The following is a 24,650-nucleotide window of genomic DNA, read 5'->3' as shown; positions in this document are numbered from 1 at the left end:
TACAACATAATCAAATGCATTTAATTAAAAAATAAAAATCCATCACACAGATGCAACACAATATTCATTTACTTGAATTAAAAAAATAAAATTGATCGACTAAATATGTATTGCTTTTAACTTGCTATGATTTGTGTGCAATTTAAAACCGAAATGGGAGGAATAAATGAAAAGATCCCATTTCATCCAACCGAGGAAATCCTACAAAATAATTCGGAAATAGAATGCATCACCAAGGTATTTCTTGGCCATCCCAGGCGAAGAACTTGCCATTGTCGGAACCCTTTGCGTCGTCGATGATGCTTAATAGCTTCTGCACTGAAAATTCTTTAGTGAAGAGTTTATATTTTGGGACATTTCCCTGAAAAGGTCTAGATAAATCTGTATCTACTGTGCCTGGATGCAACAATATGCATACAATTGGATCTTTCTTACGGGCAGACTCCACGGACACTGTTTTCGTCACTGCATGACATAAGAGACAAAAGGTTTAATGAAGTGAAACACAATCAAAGACAATTTAAAACTAGAGCTCAAGAAAAAACAGATCCATACACTGATTAAGTGCAGCCTTAGAAGATCGATATGAGTGCCAACCACCTAAGCGATTATCTCCAATGGATCCTACCCTGGCACTAATATTGGCAACAATCGCAAAATCTCTATCAGTTCCAGTTCCTCCGCCAGCTTTGAGCAGAGGCCACATTTGCTTTTTGTATAAATCAGACATCAAAAGGACATGTTAAACCAAACATTTGCTTACCAAGGAACGCTCTGCTCGAACAAGACTATGAAGTGTAAGCCGATGAATCATACCTTAGTAACCAATATAGGACCAATGGCATTAACCTCGTAGGCAAGAAGTAGTGCTTCTCTCTTAACTTTACTCAATGTTGTTTCTGCATTGAACAAAGAAATTAATGGTTCATTCACTTTACTTAGAATATAACAATAACCAGTTCAGCTTCTACAACCAAAAAACTGATACCTGGTCGCAAAATGTCAGGCATCGAGAGTATTCCCGATGCATTCACGAGAAGGTTTAGATAACCATGTTTGTCTTCTACAGACTTGGCCACTTCCTGAAAATCAAGTGTAGTTTAAATTACCACACAACAATACAGGAACGTGTATCAAATAAAGTCTCACAGTAAGTACTGACAGTGCAATGACTCACCGACCCAGTTTTGAACAAGTTTAAAACAGGGTAAACAACAGTTTGAAAGGCTTTAATACCTCCATCGTGCTATCGACAGTGAGATCCAACCGATGAATATCAAGACGTTCAGCAAACTTATTCTTCAATTCAAGTAGTCCGGTGGCCTCAATAGGATTGCGGCATGTTGCGACGACGTTCCCTTTGTTGCTTTTCTCTAACAATTGTTTGACCTATATTACACAAACTGTTGACATTTAACACAATTTGCAAGAACACTTAGACACCAGTTTCATAATTACCAACTTTGAATGGAAGATACAGTATGATCGAACTTCACAGCAAAACTCAGAGAAATTGGGTATGAAATGTAAAAGAAAAATATATTTCAGTGATCTTGTCTAAACTCTGAATATAACCAATATTAACCCGCACATCGAAAGGGAATAAAAAAAATTCTGCTCTGATATGATATACCTCAATGCTGTATACTTATGCCTGACGGATACTTAATATTTCTTAATTTAATATGCACAAAAGCGAAAAATTTCTTCCTTTTAATCAAGGGTAAAGAAAATGGACTCACAAACTCAAGGCCGATTCCCCTTGAAGCACCTTGAACCATAGAAACGCCACCTTCCCGGAATTTGAAAGAGGCAGAAGAAAATATTCGGGTTCTGGCAAATGACAATAGAAATGGTGTTGCGAAAAACATCCGCTGACTCATATTCATCGCAATGGGGCCCTCAACTCCTAATCGTAATGAAGATGCAATTTAGTTAGATTTAATTTCTACATCGATGAACAGGTTTAAACTTCAATTCAACATGAATCCTAAAAAACGTGATAGTTGTATCAATACTGAAAATACTGTAGTATCAAGAGAGTACCATACGCACATACAACCATAATATGAATATGTCCACGCTTACGATTGAAATAAATATATTACAGATGAATATTGTCGAACATATCCCGAAATACAAATGATATACTAGGACAATTACACGAGACTACTAGCTTATCATCCTACTTAGAATATGCAACCTCACATGTGACTTCCTACATACACACTCTGTCTTACAAATAATATCTTACAGACGTGGGATGTAATGACCCAAATCTTTATTTGAATTGTGGGATCCTTAACTCCTAATTGTTATTACAATACAATTTGATAGAGTTAATTAATTATAGCTGAAAACGTGTAAATATTTTCTTTACAATGAACCCAAAATGTGTCAACTATGATTATAATACTAAAAATAGTATATAATAAAATCTCGTCTAAACATATCACATCATAAAATAAGATCACACATAACTGAATCAACTACATACAAACTCATATCCTCGGGTCATGCCCCGATATACAGATACATATATATACTGGGATAGACCACACAACATCAACTCAGATGTGACTCCCTCCAGAAGTATCTTCTCTGGTCTCCTGATAACCTGGAGTACCTGTCATTGTCCACACACAAAGTCAACGACAGCCCCCCCTTGGGGGTGAGCAAACACTCCGTATGGAACAACCATAATATATACATGTATCTACACAATGATATATGATATCCAATGCATGCTTTTCGTTGAGATATCAGGTCAAATGCCCATCCACTGAGCAAGTATTAGAATCAATCGAATCGCTATCAAATCAATGCTCGAGCTGGCACACCGGCCTTAGTCAAGTATAAGTAAATATCCGTATGATAGCGTCAGCAAAGCGCCATCAAATCCTAAATCTCAACCAATCAATCATAGGGGCCACGAATACTATGTTTTTAAGGCAATCATGCTCAAAACCCCAGAATCAAAATCCAAAGATCATAACTCAACGTGCATGTCATGTATCGATGTATGTGTGAAATGATGTTTGCTAACAAAATATTTATTTTATACATCGATCTACCAATTATAAATATCGTGTATGTCATATCAACTCAACAAATAATGCATATAAACACATATTTTCAGTCAAATCAATCAAACATGTATCATATGACACAGATACATGTCGTATGTTACTCGGTCGAAACATACCTCAATTCTTCGTTTCCAATTCAATGTAGCTTTAGGGTTTCAATACAGAAAATTTATATACATAATCAAAATATTTATTTCAATCAATAAATTCATTCAAATGCAACACTAATAGCGTATTTGAATATATTAATTCGTTCTACGCTATTCAGTTTAACATTTACGTTATTAGGATAATTATATCGCATTATAAATCATAATAACTCGTTGTTATATTATCATTATTATACATCTAATCATGTACAATCAAAATTTCACGTTTCAAAATTGTTTTGAAAATTTGAAAATTCATATAAAATTGAGATCATAACATAATTCAATTCCGACTTTGAAAGTTAGTTTCTCATTGGCTATTCTATCACATATATTGATTTAGAATTCAAATAAATGCTAGTCCAGCAATTCAATAAATAAAAATTCTGAATCGAGAAGAAAATTACCTCAAAAGGACACTCTCAACACAAGGATTTCGAATATATAATTTGTTTTGAGTTTCGACAACTTTTGAGTTAGATTTGCACGATAAAACTTGATTTCGTTGTTTCTCCCTCGAAGCTTCAGCGGAAATGGGAAGAATTCAGAGAAAAACTCATTCTTATCAACTTTAAATTGTGTGCAGCTGAGGCGGTGCGCGCAGGGGCTCGAGATTTGGCGCAGCTGTGATTGCTTCGAGCAGAGGTGCGCCACTTCTGTCCGAAACGCTATTTTAGATTTCGAACTAGCGAAAGTGGTCAACATGAAAGTTGTAGATCTATGTCTTGGCTTTCATTTGCCGCTGACCTCACTTAATTTGGACATCGGACACAAGAGTTATGCGCATTTTCTCCTAAAATGTGTCAATGCAGGAACTTCAATGCACATGACACAATTCGAGATGATTTTGTCCCTATTTTCAAATGGATTTGGGCAAACTCAAAACATAAAAGTTTTAGTGCTATGTATTATCTTTCTAATGAATTTGGTTTTATCTCATTTGAAATAATACTCATATAATTAAGCTTGAAACAATAACATGTGTCACTTCTCTATTGCGGTTCAGCACACCTTACAAACACAATTCAATTATTAATATAATATTTCATTATCACAACATATTTTCTCACTTTTATTGTCAATCATATACCACACACACTTAATAATATGACAATTTCATAAATTATCGAGAATCAAAATATGATTTACGATAATACGATACGAGGTCCTTACATTTCTACCCCACTTAAAAGATTAAGTATCTATATATAGATAACATTGGCAAAGATAAAATACTTCACCAATTATAGTACATATCAAAACTAAAATCAGTAAATGGATCATCATACATTGAATACAATGGAACAAATAGAATAGAATCAAACAAGTGCGGATATAATTCTCGCATCTTGCTTTCCAATTCCCACGTTGACTCATCCACACCATGTCGTTTCCATTGTATTCGAACTAGTGGAATTAATTTGTTGCGCAATATTTTCTCCTCCCGATCCATAATGCAAACAGGTTGTTTAATATAGGAAAGAGAAGGATCAAGCCCAACCTCATCAGTCGAAGCACATGTGGTGGATCTGATTCATACTTTTTTAACATAGAAACATGAAATACATCCTGAATGGTAGATAAAGCTGGTGGCAATACCAGCCGATAAGCAAGATCCCCAACTCGATCAAGGATCTCGTATGGACCAACATATCGAGGAGATAATTTCCCTCGCATGCCAAATCGAGCAGTGCCTCTGAAGGAAGATATTTTCAAAAACATTTTATCACATTTCTGGAATGATAAGGGACGTCTTCGTTTGTTAGCATAGCTCGTTTGACGATCCTAAGCAGCTTTCATTCTTTGTCGAATCCTGTATCATTTCAGGTTCAGTAATTTGTCTTTCACCAATTTCTTCGCAGAATAACGGTGACATACATCGTCTCCCATATAAAGCTTCAAACGGTGACATGCCAATACTCGTTTGGAAGCTATTATTATAAGAAAATTCTACCAATGGTAAGGCATCTTGCCATCCCATTTTGAAATTCATCACAATAGTACGTAACATGTCTTCTAACGTTTGAATTGTACGCTCAGTCTGGCCATCAGTTTCAGGATGATAAGCAATACTCAGAGCCAAACGCGTACCCATAGCTTCTAGGAAACTACCCTAGAATTTAGAACCAAATCTGGGATCACGATCTGATACAATCGAGACTGGCACACCATGCAGTCTCACAATATTCTCGATGTATAAACGAGTCATTTTCTTATAAGGATAAATGCGCTCATATGGAATAAAATGTGTAGATTTCGAAATCCGGTCAATAAAAACCCAAATAGCATCACAGCCCTTGAGCGAACGAGGTAATGAGTCACAAAATCCATATCAATATGTTCTCAATTCCATTTTGAGATTTCGAGACTATGGAGTAATCATCCCGGTTTCATTCTCTCGGCTTTCACTTGCTGGCAGACAAGGCATTTCGAAATAAATTCAGCAATTTCTTTCTTCATACGTCTTCACCAGAATTGAAATCTCAATGTTAAATACATTTTTCGGCCTCCAGGGTGAATATTGTATTTGCTACAATGTGCTTCACGAAAAAAGCATACTTTAAATCAGAATTATAAGGGACTACCAGCCGACCATTAAGTCGTAAAGAACCATCAGAAGAAATCTGAAAGCCAGAATGATGTCTTGCAGATACAAGTTCTTTAGACTTTTGAATCTGAGCATTGCTTTGTTGGGCCTTTCGTATTTTAGATATCCAGTTACGCTCAATTTGCAATACGGAGACGGTGACAAAAATACAATTCGAGTGAAAAGTCCAGCCTGAAGTACATATATCCTCATGTACTTTGGCAACATTAACAGAGGCTAAAACAGAGTCATGAACTTTACGACTAAGGGCATCCGCAGTAACGTTCAACAATCCAAGGTGATGCTGAATCTCACAATCAAAGTCCTTCAGGATATCATCAACCTGTGTTGCCTCATATTTAAATCAGATTGAGAAAAGAGATATTTCAGACTCTTATGATCTGAATAAATAACAAACTTTTCTCTGTATAAAAAATGGCGCCAAATCTTCAGAGCAAACACAATGGCGGCCAATTCCAGTTCATGAACAGGGTAACGTGTTTCATGAGATTTTAATTGACGAAACGCATAAACAACTACCTTGCCATATTGCATCAGAACACGGCCCAAACCTTTACCAGATGCATCTGTACGCATTACAAATCCTCCGGTACCTGAGGGAATAGTAAGCACTGGTGTTGTGGTCTATCTCGTCTTTAATTCAAGAAAACTAGATTCACATTCATCTAACCAAATGAGTTTCTAATTCTTCTGTGTCAGTTGAGTAATAGGTTTAGCTATTTTCGAAAATCTTTCAATAAAACGACGATAATAACCAGCTAAACCCATGAAGCTACGGATTTCAGGGACATTTGTAGGTCTCGGCCAATTCAATACAGCTTCAACCTTAGCTGGATCAACAGATATTCTATGTGTTGAAATGACGTGGCCCAAAAATACTACTTTGTCCATCCAGAATTCACATTTAGACAATTTAGCATATAAATGGTCATTGCGAAGAGTTTGAAACACCATTCTCAAATGTTCAACATGCTCATTTTTCGATTTTGAATATACAAGAATATCATCAATAAAGACGATAACGAATCGGTCAAGAATATCTCGAAATACACGATTCATTAGGTCCATAAAGACAGCAAGAGCATTAGTGAGACCGAAAGGCATAACCAAAAACTCATAGAGGCCATACCTGGAACGGAAAGTAGTTTTTGGCACATTTTCTTCTCGAACTCGTACTTGATGATAACCAGAACGAAGATCAATCTTAAAGCAAACAGAAGTGCCCTGAAGCTGGTCAAATAAGTCATCAAATACGAGGAAGTGGATACTTATTTTTCACAGTAGCCCGATTCAGTTGCTTATAATCAATACACATTCGCATAGTATCATATTTCTTTCGAACAAATAAAACTTGAGCTCCCAAAGGTGATACACTCGGTCAAATATATCCCTTATCGAGAAGATCCAGTAATTGTTCTTTCAATTCTTTCAATTCCAAAGGTGTCATGCGATAAGGAACTTTAGAAATAGGCACCGTCCCGATAAAGATCAATATTAAATTCGATTTCTCGATGAGGATGAAAATTAGGAATCTCATCGGGAAATACCTCCGGGAACTCTTTAGCAATAGGAATATCAGATAAAAAGGGCTCTTTTTTAGAGATATCAACATAAATAAGAAAACCCTCATCCCTGCTAAACAAAAGCAAGGACATTTCCAAAGAGGATACCAAACAAATTTTAGCTTGGGAACCCTTGCCATAAAAATTCCACTTGGGTCCATCAACAGGTCGAAATCGAACCACCCCATGAAAACAATCGACAGTAGCTCGATTGGTTGTCAGGATGTCCATGCCAACAATACAATCAAAGTCGTGCATTGGAAGGACAATCAGGTTCAAAAATATCACATTATCCTCATAAATCAATACACAATTATGCACAATTTGTCCAAACAAAATAATCTTTTTTGCTGGCGTGGCTATCGATAAAGTATCATATAATGAAGTACACATATATCACACCACTACGAGCTTCTATTGCCTGATCCTCAGTCATGGCATACACTCTAGCTTGAGGAGGGCCTTGGAAAGTCTGACCACCAGGTCCTCGATATCGTGGAAAGTTCGACTGCGGGAAAGAGGGAATAGGAACATCAGGTCTCATTGTATTAGGGCCACCTCGAAATCCTGGCTGGGGTTGGAAAAGAAGTCATACCCCTGTTCGGACATACCCGTGAAAAATGGTCTTCATGTTCACATTGATAACATGTACCAAACATACCCCGACATTTCTCAATGGTATGTTTCCATCCACAGTAGCTACAATAAGGAGCAATAACGAGACTCCCTCGCTGGGATCCACTTGAATTAGAAGAAGATGAAGAAGCAGTAGAACCAGTAATTTTAAACTTTTTACCTTTCGGACGCAAGGTATGCTGCTGAGCTGACACTTGAGGTGGAGGAAAATACAGAGGACCTCATCGCCTTAATCCAACTTCGGCTGCCTTGGCTCGTTCAACTACCTCTGCGTAGCTAGTAGGTAAACCAAAAATAACAAAAGTTTATATAGCAGGATGTAAACCATTCACAAATCTGATATATTTTGCTTTTGGGTTTGCAGCTACATGAGGCACATATTTCAGCAAGGTAGAAAATTTAGATGCATATTCTGCAATAGTCATCGTTCCCTGCTGCAAACTATTGAGTTCATTTTCTTGGGCAGTATAATAAGATGGAGGAGAGTAATGCTCAAGAAACTGGGCCTTGAAGTTGTCCCACGTGACTTCAACACCGGCCTCAGTCAATCCAATCTCAGCGGCTTCCCACCAAGATTTTGGACTGAAAGAGACCGATGTGGAAGTCACATGGGATGTCGGCCCAATTCCTTGAGCAGTATTCTCCTCCATCTTATTACGCTGCACAGGAAAATGAATTTAATAGTCTGCAACAAAGAACAATGAGTGTTGCATAATATGCTTCGAAATTTTCTACATTGTTGAAATATGCGCCTCATGTAGCTGCAAACGCAAAAGCGAAATATAACAGGTATGTGAATGGGTTACATCCTGCTATATATTTTTGTCATTTTTGGTTTGCCTACTAGCTACGCAGAGGCAGTTGAACAGGCCAAGGCAGCCGAAGCTGGATTAAGGCGAGGAAGTCCTCAGTACGTTCCTCTACCTCAACTGTCAGTTCAGCAGCCTACCTTGCGTCCAAATGGTAAAAAGTTTAAAAAGACTAGTTTTACTGTTTCTTCATCTTCTTCTAGTTCCAGTGGATCCCAGCGAGGGAGTCTCGTTATTGCTCTTTATTGTAGCTACTGTGGAGGGAAACATACCATTGAGAAATGTCGGGGTATGTTTGGTACATGTTATCAATGTGAACAGGAAGACCATTTTTCACGGGTATGTCCGAACAGGGAAATGACTTCGTCCCAACCCCAGCCAGGATTTCGAGGTGGCCTTCCAATGCACGACTTTGATTGTATTGTCGGCATGGATATCCTGACAACCAATCGAGCTACTGTTGATTGTTTTCATGGAGTGGTTCGATTTCGACCTGTTGATGGACCCAAGTGGAATTTTTATGACAAAGGTTCCAAAGCGAAAATTCCTTTGGTATCTTCTCTGGAAATGTCCCGGCTTTTGCTTAGGGGGGATGGGGGTTATATTATCTATGCTGTTGATGTATCGAAAATAGAACTCTCTTTATCTGATATTCCTGTTGCTAAAGAGTTCCCGGATGTATTTCCCGATGAGATTCCCGATTTTCCTTTTCATCGAAAAGTTGAATTTAGTATTGATCTTGTACTGGGGACTGCGCCTATTTCTAAAGCTCTTTATCGCATGGCACCTCTGGATTTGAAAGAATTGAAAGAACAATTGCAGGATCTTCTCGATAAAGGATATATTCGACCGAGTGTATCACCTTGGGGAGCTCAAGTTTTATTTGTTCGAAAGAAAGATGGTATTATACGAATGTGTATTGATTATAGGCAATTGAATCGGGCTACTGTGAAAAATAAGTATTCACTTCCTCGTATTGATGACTTATTTGATCAGCTTTAGGGTTTTCTGTATACTCTAAGATTGATCTTCGTTCTGGTTATCATCAAGTACGAGTACGAGAAGAAAATGTGCCTAAAACTGCTTTCGTACCAGGTATGGCAAAGATCTAATGAATCATGTCTTTCGAGAGTTTTTGACCAATTCGTTATCGTATTTTTTGATAAAATATTCTTGTATATTCGAAATCAAAAAAAGAGCATACTGAACATTTGAGACTAGTACTTCAAACTATTCGCAATAGCCATTTATATGCTAAATTGTCTAAATGTGAATTTTGGATTGACAAATTAGTATTTTTGGGTCACGTTATTTCGAGACATGTCATATCTGTTGATCCTGCTAAGGTTGAAGCTGTATTGAATTGGCTTAGACCTACGAATGTACCTGAAATCCGTAGCTTCATGGGTTTAGCTGGTTATTATCGTCGTTTTATTGAAAGATTTCGAAAATAGCTAAACCTATTACTCAACTGACACAGAAGAATCAGAAATTCATTTGGTCGGATGAATGCGAAACTAGTTTTCTTGAATTTAAGACAAGATTGACGACAGCACCTGTGCTTACTATTCTCTCGGGTACCGGAGGATTTGTGGTGTATACAGATGCATCTGGTAAAGGTTTGGGTTGTGTTCTGATGCAACATGGCAAAGTGGTTGCTTATGCGTCTCGTCAATTAAAATCTCATGAAACTCGTTACCCTATTCATGATCTGGAATTGGCCGTTATTGTGTTTGCTCTGAAGATTTGGAGTCGTTATTTATACGGAGAAAAGTTTGGTATTTATTCTGATCATAAGAGTCTGAAATATCTCTTTTCTCAATCTTATTTGAACATGAGGCAACGCAGGTGGACGGATCTCCTGTAAGATTTTGATTGTGAGATTCAGTATCACCCAGGATTGGTGAATGTTACTGTGGATGCCCTTAGTCGTAAAGTTCATGACTCTGTTTTAGCCTCTATTAATGTCGCCAAAGTACACGAAGATATATGTATTTCTGGTTGGACTTTTCACTCGAATTAGAATTATGTCACTGTCTCGGCATTGCAAATTGAGCCTAATTTGATATCGAAAATACGAAAGGCCCCACGAAACGATGCTCAGATTCAAAAATCTAAAGAACTGGTATCTGTAAGACATCATTCTAGATTTCAGATTGCTTCTGATGTTTCTTTACGACTTAATGGTCGGCTGGTAGTCCCTGATAATTTTTATTTTAAATATGCCCTTCTTTGTGAAGCACATTGTAGCAAATACAGTATTCACCCTGGACGCCGAAAAATGTATTTGACATTGAGACCTCAATTCTGGTGGGAGACGTATGAAGGACATTGCTGAATTTATTTCGAAATGTCTTGTCTGCCGGCAAGTGAAAGCCGAGAGATTGAAACCGGGAGTATTACTCCATAGTCTAGAAATTCCAAAATGGAATTGGGAACATATTGCTATGGACTTTGTGACTCATTTACCTCATTCGCCCAAAGGTTGTGATGCTATTTGGGTTATTATCGACCGGCTTTCGAAATCTACAGATTTCATTCCGTATGAACGAACTTATCCGTAAAGGAAAATGGCCCGTTTATACATCGAGAATATTGTGAGACTGCACGGTGTGCCAGTCTCGATTGTATCTGATCGTGATCCCAGATTTGATTCTAAATTCTGGGGTAGTTTCCAAGAAGCTATGGATACGCATTTGGCGATTAGTACTGCTTATCATCCTCAAACTGATGGCCGATGGAGCGTACAATTCAAACGTTAGAAGATATGTTACGGGCAGTTCTGATGGATTTTAAAATGGGATGGCAAGATGCCTCACCATTGGTAGAATTTTCTTATCTTATAATAATAGCTTCCAAACGAGTATCGGTATGACACCCTTTGAAGCCTTATATGGGAGACGATGTATATCACCGTTATTTTTGGATGAAATTGGTGACAGACAACTGACTGGACTTAAAATGATACATGAAATGAATGACAAGGTTCAGTTGATTCAATAGCGAATGAAAGTTGCTCAGGATTGTCAAACGAGTTATGCTAACAAACGAAGACGACCATTAGAATTCCAGAAAGGTGATAAAGTGTTTTTGAAAATATCTCCCTTCAGAGGCACTGTTCGATTTGGCATACGAAGAAAATTATCTCCTCGATAGGTTGGTCCATACGAGATCCTTGATCGAGTTGGGGATCTTGCTTATCGGCTGGCATTGCCACCAGCTTTATCTGTCATTCATGATGTATTTCATGTTTTTATGTTAAGGAAGTATGAACCAGATCCATCACATGTGCTTCAACCTGATGAGGTAGAGCTTGATCCTTCACTTTTCTATGTTGAGCAACCTGTTCGCATTATGGATCAAAAGGAGAAAATATTGCGTAACAAAGTGATCCCATTAGTACGAGTACAATGGACACGACATGGTGTAGAAGAATCAACGTGGGAATCAGAAAGCAAGTTGCGAGAATCATAATGCACTTATTTGATTCGATTCCATCTATTCTATTGTATTCAATATATGATGATCTATTTACTGATTTTAGTTTTGATATGTACCATAATTGGTGACATATTATATGTTTGCCGAGGTTATGTATATATAGACACTTAAGATTTCGAGGACGAAATTTTTTAAGCGGAGGAGATATGTAAGGACCGTGCATCATATTATCGTAAATCATACTTTGATTATCGATATTTCATGAGATTGTTATGTTATTAGAGAAAATATATTTTGATAATGATATGAGTATTAGTCCAAATGAAGTGAAACCAATTTCATTAAAAAGCTAATACATAGTACTAGAACTTTCATGTTTTGAGTTTTGTTCAAATCCATTTGGAAATAGGGGCAAAATTATCCCGCAATGTATTGTGTGCATTGAAGTCCTTCCACTGACACATTTTGGGAGAATGAGCGTAACTTTCGCGTCCAATATCCAAATTGAGTAAGGTCCCTTGCATATAAAAGCCAAGACATAGATCTACAACTTTCATGTTGACCACTTTCGCTAATTCGAAAACTAACGTTCCGGACCGATCATGGCGCTCTAGGTCGCTACTTCTTGTGCGCCCCAGCGCGGCAATATCAAGGCATGTTGGACAGAACCCAGTGCGCTAGGGCGAGATTTCAGTACAGCCCCAACGCGGCACAATAAAATTTGCTCGGCAGAACTCGGCGCGCTAGGGCGCCAGTTTTTTACCGCCCCGGCGCGTACCGCCTGAACATAAATTAAGGCTGATCAGAATGAGCTCCTTTCTGTAATTCTTCTTCTTTCCTTCGGACGCTTTGAGAGACAAACGAGGAAATCGAGTTCTATCGTCTGCACCTACCTCGAAACGTTATCAAAATTCGAAACAAATTAAATATTCGGAATCATCGCGTTGAGAGCGTTCTTTTGAGGTGATTTTCTTCTCAATTCATGACTTTTATTTCTTGAATCGATGGAATAGCATGTATTTGAAGTTGGTTTTCGATATATGCGATAGAATAACTGACAAGAAACTAATTTTCAAAATCGGAATAGAATTACGTTATGATTTCGATTTTATATGAATTTTCAAAGTTTCAATAGATTTTGGAAACTTGAATTTTGATTGGAATTGAATGGATTCATTGATTGGGATGAATATTCAGACTATGTAGATAGATTTTCTATACTGAAATCTTAAAGCTGCATTGGCTGGAGAAGAAGAATTGAGGTATGTTGCTACCGAGTAACATACGACAGGTATCTGTGTCAATGGTTTGACTGAGATTATGTATCTATATACCTTATTTGTTGAGTCGATGCGGCATACATGACATTAATGATTGGATATCAATATATTACATAACTATTTTGTTAACATACATCATTTTATTCATACATCGATAAATGACATGCACGTTGAGCTATGATCCTTGGATATCTTTATATCATTGGATTTGATTCTGGGATTTGTGAGCATGATGTTATGTTTGGCATTATGTGGCCCTAATAATATAGTCATTCGTGGCCCATATGATTGATTAATTGAGATTTGGGATTTGATGCCGCTTTGCCGACGCGATCATACGATGATCCCCTATACTTGATTGAGGCCGGTGTGTCAGCTCGAGCATTGATTTGATAGCGATTTGATTGGTTCTGATGCATGCTCAGTGGATAGGCATTTGACCTGATATCCCCACGACATGCATGCATTGCATATCATATATCATTGTGTAGATACATGTTGTATATATTATGGTTGTTTCATACGGAGCTTTTGCCCACCTCCAAGGGGCGGCTGTTGTAGTCTTTGTGTGTGGACATTGGCAGGTCCTCCAGGTTATCAAGAGACCGGAGATGGTACTTCTGGAGGGAGTCACATCTGAATTGAGGTTTTGTTGTCTATCCCAGTGTATATATGTATCTATATACGGGGCATATCCCGAGTATATGAGTCGTTGTATGTAGTTGATTTTGATTATATGTGGGCATATTTAATGATATGATATGTTTAAACGAGATTATATTATTTACTATTTTGATTATTATAATTATAGTTGTCCCATTTTGGGCTCATTGTAAAGAAAAATTTTACTTTTTTTCCGCTGTAATTAATTAACTCTAATCAAATTGCATTGTAATAAAGATAAGGAGTTAAGGGCCCCACGAAATTAGTCATTAAAATGGTGATAATGGTCAATAATGAGGAAAAAATGATTATTCAAATTTTCAGGATTATGATTGCATGAAACTAAAAAAAATGTTGTGCCAAAATGAGCTGAAATTTCCTATGACATATACAGGTTTTCTCGTTGCAAGATTTCGGGTCTTCACATTATAAATAGAAGCTGATTTCATTTGTTTCCTACACCACTTTCCCTCGACTTATCTCTCTCGAGTTCTAGCCATATATCTTAGGTTTTTAGCCAGTTTCTAGTCCAGTTTAGTGTCGAGAAGTTTCGTAGCTAGTGTCAACTCGAGGAAGAGTCGGTGAACCGAGACACGCAGGTCGAGACGTCATCAGCAGGCTGACGACGGACGCATGTATAATGCTACAGCCTTAAATAGTGATTTTAGGATCATTAGGAAGAACATTGAAGCATGTTTAGTGATTCTGGATCAGGCATGATGGTGATTTTAATATGTTTGTATTGTGTAGGTTCAAATGAGTAGACTTTCTGTTAGATTGTTTTAGTGAGGTACGTGATGTACTGAATGAAACATCCAAGCGTAAATACACACTTGTACGTTGCATATTTATCTGTGACATGATACATGTTTACTGCTTTGATATATCATGTATGACATATAACGTAAGGTCTGATATCTTTTGAGATATACATAGTTCATTTGGGCCGCTCAGGCATGTTCTATTTTGTGGACGGTTAAGTATCGAGAACTACAGTGTCCGACTTGACCCGCGGGCTATGATGACCCTGGATATTGTAGGTCCACATCTTGATGATGAGTATTGTTATGATCCTCCCGAAAGCAACTAGGAATAAGATATTTGGATTTCCAACAAATAAAAGAACACTGAGATGACAACCCAGAGTTTTCACTCTGTTACAATCGCTGTCCCACACTAGCAGATTGCCAGTGACTCAATCAACAGAAAGTATAACTGAATACCTCTCTCTACCCACCCTCCCTCTCATTTTATATTTCTCTCTCACATGTTTTCCTCCTCCCTCTCCTAACATATACATTTAAAATCTTGGGCTGGGGCCCGTCCATCTCTTCATTTATTGGGCATGATAATTTTGGAGTAACTGGGCTCAATAAGTCTGGGGCCATAACATGCCGAGCCTCATCAAGAATCGCCTTGTCCTGAAGGCAAAATTCAGGAAACTCTGCTGTGAAATCTTCCTTGTTTTCCCACGTAGCATCCTCATCCGTCCTTCCCTTCCACCGCACCAGTAATTGTTTGCATGGCTTCTTTTTTACTCGTTTAGTTCTTTCAGCCAAAATTCCTTCAGGTTCAAATGTGAGAAACAAATCAGCGTCCACTTCACTAGGCAACTTAATTTCATTGGGGTCTCCACCTATTGCCCTTTTTAGACATGACACATGAAACACTGGATGTATCTTGGACCCCTCGGTAGCTTCTGACAATACGCCACCGGCCTGACTTTCTTCAAAACCTGATAATGTCCATAGTACCTAGTTGCGAGCTTCTGAAACACCCTTGTACAAACTGAATTCTGGCGGTGTGGTCATATCTTCAGATACACCAAATCACCTTCTTGAAAATGGACCTCCCTACGGTTTTTGTTAGTGTACTTGGCCATCCGCTGTTGAGCCCGCTCAAGATTATACTTGAGCTGCCTCAGAAGTTCATCCCTGTCCATCAATGCTTGTGAGATTGCGGATACCTTAGTTTCCCCAGGTAGAAACTTAATTAAAGCAGGAGGTCTCCATCCGTACACGACTTCAAATGTGGTCATTTCAGCGGCAATTTGTTAGGAAGTGTTGTACCAACACTCGGCCCAATGCAACCACTGTGATCAACTCTTGGGTTGTTCGGAGCAGAAACAAAGCAAATACGTCTCCACACATTTGTTCAAGGCTTCACATTGTCCATCCATCTCATGATGGTAGGCCGTGCTCATTTTAAGATGAGTCCCATGTAGCCTAAACAGTTCGGGCCAGAATAAACTCGTGAACACCGCATCTCTATCACTGACAATCGTCTTTGGGACCCCATGTAATTTGACCGCATTGCGTGTGAAAATTTCAGCAATAGAGCTGGCAATGTACGAGTGTTTAAGAAGTAGACAGTGTCCATACATAGATAGTGTGTCAATCACTACTAAGATCATTTCAAAACCCTTCGACTTATGCAGCCCAAAATCCATAGCAAAGTCTTCCCAGACTGCTTCTGGAATGGCCAAGGGTTGCAGCATCCTTGCAGGTGTAGCATCTTCGTATTTTTGTCTTTGACACATTCCACACGCAGACACGAACTTATAGACATCTTTCTTAATCCCTGGCCAAAAGAAATTATTTGCGATTCTTGGAATTCAATTAACAACTTTGAAACCCACAGTGATGTCCGAGGAACTATTAATCTTCCTTTAAATAGCAAGCACACATTAACCAGGGAGTAATGCTTGCTACTGTCTTGAGCCATTCCCACTTTTTCTACGATCTGTTTAAGTCTTGGGTCATTGTTCACAGCCTCTCGAATCTCTTCTACTCCCATCCATTCCGCTTTTGTTAAAGCATTCAATCCTCCAATTTCCTCTCTTCGAGACAACGGATCCGCTGCCCCATTATCTGCCCCAACCCTATGCTTTATTTCAAACTCAAAGCCCAACAAATTGGTCAGCTAGTATTGCTGGTCTGGGGTGGTTTGTAATAAGTTTCTTAAGGGCTTGTGGTCAGTTACCACTAGAAAACTGTGTCCCAGCAGATGGTGACACCAGTGTGGGACTGCCAACACTAATGCCATTAAGTCCCTCTCATATGTAGACTTGGTTAATGCTCGATCTGCCAATGCCTTACTATAAAAAGCAATAGGCTTGCCCTCTTGAACCTGCACTGCCCCTACTCCCACCCCTGCATTCTACCACAAATTCTTTAGAAAAATCGGGAATTCTCAGCACTGGAGCAGTAATGAGAGCTTGTTTTAGCACCTCGAAAGCTTCTTGGGCTTTTTCATTCCACCCAAAATTATTCTTTTTTAATTGCTCAGTGAGTGGTTTATCAATCTACCGTAGTCCTTGATGAATTTCCGTTAATATCCCATCAACCCCAGAAATCCCCCCATCCTTTTTGTGTTCTGTGGCTGCGGCCAATGTATCACACTATCAACCTTATTAGGATCCACTTCTACCCCCTTGGTCGTGATTATATGTCCCAGATACTCAACCTGTCTCAACCTGAACTGTCATTTTTTTGTGTTCAAAACCAGCTTGTGTCGCTGTAATAATTCCAACACGACTTCCACATGTCGCACATGTTCCTCCCAACCCTTGCTGTAAATCAAAACATCATCAAAGAAAACCAATACAAATTTTCGCAAATAAGCGAAATACTTCATTCATGGTTGCTTGGAAAGCGGCCGGAGCGTTTTTTAGCCCAAAAGGCATGATCAAAAACTCGCAGTGGCCTTCATGCGCCCTAAACGTTGTTTTATGCATAATGGTAGCTTGAACTCGAATCTAGTGGTATCCAAATTTGAGGTCTAGTTGGTGAAATGTGTCGCTCCATGCAGCTCATCAAATAACTCCTCAACCACTGGAATTGGGTACTTATCAGCAATGGTAATGTCGATCAACGCTCGGTAGTCGATGCAAAAACGCCAACTCCCATATTTTTTTACCAGTACTAGTATAACCGGACTCGAGTATGGACTATTGCTGACTTATATCACTCCCAATTTCAGCATTTCTCCCACCATACGTTCAATTTCATCCTCCTGATGAACGGCCCACAACCATCGCCTACTAGGGGGTAATTCACGAGGTTCCTGGAACATCCCCTCGTATTTAACAAAAATGTTGTTCATTGCTTCCTCACCTTCCCTACTATCTGCACCACCCCTCTTCTCTTCACTTTCATTCCACTTGATTAACACTGCTACACAGAATTCCACCTCACTAACTTTGGCAATTTCCTTGAAGGATATCATAGATCTACTAAGGGATGATCCCTTTACAAGATCACTGCTTGATCACGCCAGCTAAATCGCATCTCCATTTTAGTCCAATTCAGCAACACATCACCCAATGTACGGATCCAGTCAACTCCCAAAATGATATCAATACCTCTTAACTCAAACAAGTACCCATCAATTTGAATTTGGCATTGCCCCACATCCACCTCCAACTCTCTGCACACCCCCTGACACGATACGCGAAACCCATCCCCAAGACACACCCCAAAAAACACGCTCTTGTCCATTACGAGCCCCAACTCTGCTATTAATTTTTTGAAAAGAAGTTGTGGTTTGCACCACTGTCCACCATTGCTACTACCTCACGACCAGCAACCTTCGCCCTCATCTTCAAGGTTTGTGGATGATTTATGCCATTAACAAAATATAATGGTAACTCTAGAGTATTGTATTCAGCGTTGGGTTCCACCGTCTCCTCTGCTTCCCGCACCCTCTCTTCCATTTATTCCTCTATCTCGAGTTGCTCCCACTCACTGTCTTCTCCTTACTCTTCCGCTAAAATCGTCACTCTTAGACTTTTGTTGGCACATCGGTGCATCGGGTGGTAGGGTTCCCCACATTTAGAACACAAACCCTTCTCTCGCCTGTGCAAGAACTCCTGATGAGACACAATCCTGCCATCTCGATTTTTTGGATATGGCAACCTCGTCGTCTCTCTACCTCGATCTCCTCCACCACTTCCTCCTGAGTCACCCAGAGACCCACCACCGTAAGATTGCGGTGTAAGTGGATTTCGTATCCTTTGCTCTTCTGGACTCACTGTCCTTGCATTGATATTGGACTATGGGTAATTTTTGTTATGGTCCCTATCATGCACTTGAGCATAATTGGCCCAGCCCACATTAGTTACCGATTTTTGTTCATACCTCAGGCCCGATCCCAATTTATTTTTTCCCCGATCCACCGCCGTCCCATACAATTCCCTCTCCAGCCCCCTTGCCAACAAAATCGCCCGATCCATTCTTCGGGGCACGTCCACAATCATCTTCTGTCGTATCACTTCCCTCAACCCGCACATGTAGTAGCCCAAAGATTGATCCTCATGGACATCACCAATCTGTGAAACTAACATCTCAAAACGGTCGATGTAAGCGTTTATCGATTGTTGGCCTTGGTTTAGCAATGCCATTAGCTCGAAAGGATTGGCATCATATACACTGTATCGCTTGATCAGTTCATCCGCAAATCTGTCCCAATTCATGTTTGGGATCCTCACCTTCATCCATCGGAAGCAATGCACGGTGGTATGATGCACACAAATGTAAGCCAATTTGAGCCTACATTTCAGAGGCGTATCATGGACTTCAAAGTACTGCTCCATCCTCCCCAGCCATCCCAAAGGATCCTCACCTTCAAACCCAGATAATTCAATTTTTTTAAATGCTATTCTCACTTTCTCGGCAACTTCTTCTCGCTCCCCTACCTGGCATGCTACGCTCTCATTTCTTCCATGCATCTCGCTTCCTACACCATGCTGGCCTCCACCTTCGTTGCTAATAACAGCCACTCCCCCTTGTCCCCTAATCATATTTTCCATCATTTCTCTCAGAATCAGTAATCCCTCCACAGCTTTATCGATCCTATCCATCTACCCTGCAACTGTGACATGTCGCCTTGCACCCCCATCAACGCCTTTTCCATGCTCTCCATCTAGGTTTCTGAACGAGTGCTGGCCATTGTATTCCGCCGCTCCTTCGAATCCGGCAGGTCGGACCAATGTTATGATCCTCCAGAATGCAACAAGGATGAATTTCCAACAAATAAAAGAAAATATACTATTTTATTCCACTGAGATAACAATCCAGAGTTTTCACTCCGTTACAATCACTCTCCCACACTAGCAGATTGCCAGTGACTCACTCAACAGAAAGTATAACTGAATACCTCTCTCTACCCAACCTCCCTCTCATTTTATATTTTTCTCTCATGTGTTTTCCCAGTCCTCTTAACATACACGTTTACAATCTTGGGTTGGGGCTTGTCCATTTCTTCATCTAGTGGGCCTGATAATTTTGGAGTAACTGGGCTCAATAAGTCTCGGAGCCAAAACATGTTGGCAGATCAGAGACTACAAACTTAGGCGCCTCTAGACTGAGCATGATATTCTTGACTTGATCCTTGATATCCGAGCATATTGTATTTCACATGCATCATATTGGTTTGTATACTCGTACATTCTCAAATTAGGCGATTGTCGCTCACGTCCTTGTTTTCATCTTGAACACCCATTCCATGGGACAGGTCTTAGGTTGGACGGTTCGGACGGCCAGAGTAGTGGCTAGAGCAGTTGGGTTTTCAGTGGTGATCTAGTTGAGGTTTTATTTGTTTTCTCATATTCTCGTGCAAGAATATGAATTATATGTGGTTGTATTAACGATTAAGACTGATATTATTGTTTTGTTTTTGTTTGGGTTGTAAAATAACTAAGTTATTTGGTTTCCATGTTTAATTGTTGTTATCATGTTTTAATAATGCAAGCTTATCAGTTTGTTTAGTAGTGGCTACGGTAAGGGCGCTACATGAGAACATGTCCAATATGAAATGACTAATATAAAACCGAATAAGAACTTTAGGGAATTCCAATGCATGATATGAAGAGCAACATTAGATAAACATTTGAGGAATATCGGAAGCCAATAATGGTAATTATGCTCGAATATAACACAGTGATGTATAATGAGTGGCTGCTCGGTTTAGTTTCTACCTCCCCATCTGATCGCTCCTAGATACCACCAGCTTCGACATTTGGACTACGACGTACTGTTGGCTGAAATATGACATACTGTTGGCTTTCGGCCAATATTAACATCACAAGCCAGTCACAGTCCCACGCCATTCAAAACTCGTCCAAATCCAAATAAACATAATATGGCTCAACAAAGATCAAGGTTTGATGCCTACAATGTGAAATGAATCAATGTGATAATATAAAAATTGTGTATATACAAAACATGATTTATTTTATGCACCGATATAACAATGAATGAAACAAATATATTTTAATTTAAAACACGTTTGTCACGTAGGAATAATGAAAATATATAACATTCCACACAAAATACATGTCATATGTTATCCGGTGATAACATACCTGATTTTATGGGTTGACGACTCGAATGAAACAAGCACGATGTTCACAGTCACTTCAGTACAGTTACACAAACGAATCTTCATCAACAAATAGTTATGTCAGCTGACGAGAAATAACAGCACTATAAAAAATCTTTATTATTTATTTGAGATAAGGTTCAATCTCTTAAATATCCCACTACATTTAATGCTCCCATCAACATGCATGTTGTTACAATCAATAGAGCTAGATTACATCATTGGAACTGTGAATAACTAAGAACAAGGGACATTTCAATGATAATTACCTATTCATTTTAGTATTTTAAGTTCCAAATGAAAATCCAGTCATGTACTATTTTAAAGACTATAGTATCTACCACAAGAGTGTTTGAAACGGTATTCACAATGTTCACGATTGAACTAAGAAAACCAGAGATTATGTACATCTAATGGTAACCATCACCCAAGAGATACTGATCTATAGTTGGTTTTGCGGATTCAACCATTGAAAATAATAAGGGAACTTATCCCGATCTGCAATACAACCAACAATATTGCACAATTGCTACATGAACTTAGAGAAACATTTACAGTTAATTTGAGAAGTCACTCGAGTTTTAGAGCTTGACTTCAGGTAGAAATTATGACGAATGAGGCCTTCTTCTATCTTTATTTATCTCCGTATATTACATCAACTAGAAGTTATTAGGAGCATCTCAAATTTTCCTTCAAAAGTTAGAATTCGGATTATGATTCACTGATTATGTCAAAATATGTAATACTCTAGCAATGTTATACACTAATATGATGTTTTGCTGGAGTCGCAAAATTTGCACAATTTATGCTATCCATTCCCTTACGAATCCTGTTTTTGTAAGATTTCGTTAACCGAAATTGCACATAATGAGTCAAGGTTTCCAATACCAATCAGGAATATCATCCAAAACATTGGATGAATTTGAATATAGGAAATTCTTAAGTTATTCCAGAAATTTTCAGGTCGATTCTACATGCACGATAACACAAAACGCAACCATCATCACTTGCAGAATTGAAGATCCTAGATCGAAATGTGTTGTGTGCCAATTTGTAGCAAGGTGTATCTTTTCATTTCTTGGTGAAAATTTAGACAAAGCACAATCTTACCAGTTACAAAATCATATTCACAAATACAAAGAATTTGAGCCAAGGAACCAAGAGAATTTTACAACAAAAGAAAGCTGCCAACTCAAGGGGCACATATTTGCAGCTATTTCATGAATCAAACACCATTCCGGCACCAAAATCTTGGAAGAAACACTACTAGGCAGCACGTATCTCGACTGAGATATTCATAAAAGTCCTTCATCAAGTGATGGTTATTTAAACTAGGAACTTTCTCATAAAATTCTCAAAAGTATCTCAACTGGGTTATTCTCTAATCCTTAAATAAAAAAATTACAGAATAAATTTGTTTAAAATTTTGAAAAGCAGCCCCCGGAACAGACCAACACAGAGATTTGTACTTACATAACCACGCTCAATTTCAAGACATTAGTATATTCGAATTTCTCATCGAAATTTGGAAGAAATTAGAAGAAAACTGGGAAACTTACATTAATTGACACCGAATTTCGTCGGGGAGTCGAGGATTTTCACGGGATTGAGACTTTGAGTTGCCTGCCTTGTTTTTTCCTCTGCTCTAGAAAGCAGAAGGAAAAAGGATAATAAGCATGTTTTCCATTTTTAATATAATTTGAATATTGTTATTTATCCTTTTAAATTATGGGCAAATTTGTGAAGATTTCTTCCGCCAATTTTGAATTAAGATTCATTATTTAATCATAATTTTTTAAGAATCAGTATCTGACAATATTATAATTTTAGTTTTAAATTCCTGCAAACCCAAATTTATATTTTTGCATTTTAATATTAAAATAAATATATAATTCTCTCCATCAAAATAATTATGTCTTCTCCATCTGCAAAATTAGCTAGGGGTGGGTACGGTACAGTATACCGTACCAAACTACGATACCGTATACCGTACCGTAAATATCGGTGTGGAATTTTTCAATACCGGTACCGATACCGGAAATTCGGTATACCGCATATTCGGTATACCGAATTTTCGATATGGAAAAGTTCATACCGGATACCGTACCGACACCGAAAATTTTTTCGGTATACCGAAAAAATGTTGGTATACCGAAAATATTATCGGTATACCGAACTTAAATTTTAAAAAATAATAAAAAAAAAATTTATTTTCGGTATTTCGGTATATATCGAAATACCGAAAAAAAATAATTACGTACCGATACCGATACCGAAAATTTCAGTACGGTATGATACCGTACCGAAATTTTCGGTATATCGATTTTTTCGGTAATTTCGGTATTTTTTCGGTACGGTATTTCGATATTTCGGTATATTTTCCCAGCCCTAAAATTAGCACTTATTATGGGATTTCAGATACTTGATTTCGCTATTTGAATACTCCAAATATATAATAAAATACTATATTTTTCGAGTAATCACCACAAATTCAGTCATTGTTGGTATTTTCATTTAAAATAAATTAGGATGACTTATTCATGACATTTTCTTTTAAAAAGAACATAATTCATCACTCGTCATGAAATAAGATTAAATATTTATTTTGACCTACAAAGTACCTATTTTGAAGTTTCAGATGCTTGATTTGGTTCTTTGAATACTCCAAATGTGTAAGAAAACACTGGATCTTCGAACGATGACCATAAATTCAGTCATTGTTAGTCTTTTCATTTAAAATGCGTTAAGATGACTTATTCATGTCATCTAATTTTTGAAAAAAACACGGTTTTTCACTAATAATGAAATTAAAAATCTACTTATTTTGACTGATAAAGTACCTATTTTGGGGTTCCAGATCTTTGATTTGGCTATTTAAATACTTCAAATGTATTAAAAAAGATACTTGAGTTTCAAGTAATATTAAGTGATTTTTGATGGTCACTTGTGAACCTAAAATATGATACCTAAAAATTGGTACAAATAGTATCTAATTATAATCTACAAATACTTGAATTTACTCCCTAAATACTC

General features: G+C 38.2%; 1 protein-coding gene across 7 annotated transcripts; it reads right to left on the bottom strand.

Moving 5' to 3' along the window:
• Window positions 1-23,305, bottom strand: LOC140975287 (uncharacterized). 7 transcript variants are annotated; one of them, XM_073438917.1, is made up of 9 exons: window positions 23,177-23,290; window positions 21,601-21,702; window positions 21,214-21,406; window positions 1,743-1,909; window positions 1,237-1,389; window positions 989-1,082; window positions 817-899; window positions 556-709; window positions 1-465 (listed from the first exon to the last, which is right to left on the bottom strand). In XM_073438917.1, the coding sequence occupies exons 4-9, from the start codon at window positions 1,887-1,889 to the stop codon at window positions 230-232; spliced, it is 867 nt and encodes a 288-aa protein (XP_073295018.1). In that variant the 5' UTR covers window positions 1,890-1,909; window positions 21,214-21,406; window positions 21,601-21,702; window positions 23,177-23,290; the 3' UTR covers window positions 1-229. The 7 variants fall into 7 exon arrangements, with proteins under 7 accessions (XP_073295018.1, XP_073295021.1, XP_073295020.1 ...); XM_073438920.1 differs by lacking the exons at window positions 21,214-21,406; window positions 21,601-21,702 and having other exon boundaries at window positions 1-313; window positions 419-465; window positions 23,177-23,305; XM_073438919.1 differs by lacking the exon at window positions 21,601-21,702 and having other exon boundaries at window positions 23,177-23,291.
• Window positions 23,306-24,650: the final 1,345 nt, after the last annotated feature.

The sequence above is a fragment of the Primulina huaijiensis genome, chromosome 4 (genome assembly GCF_012295235.1).
Source record: "Primulina huaijiensis isolate GDHJ02 chromosome 4, ASM1229523v2, whole genome shotgun sequence".
Taxonomy (NCBI): domain Eukaryota; kingdom Viridiplantae; phylum Streptophyta; class Magnoliopsida; order Lamiales; family Gesneriaceae; genus Primulina; species Primulina huaijiensis.
Note: the sequence above shows the minus strand (reverse complement) of the source record. Positions and strands in the feature narration are given on the sequence as shown.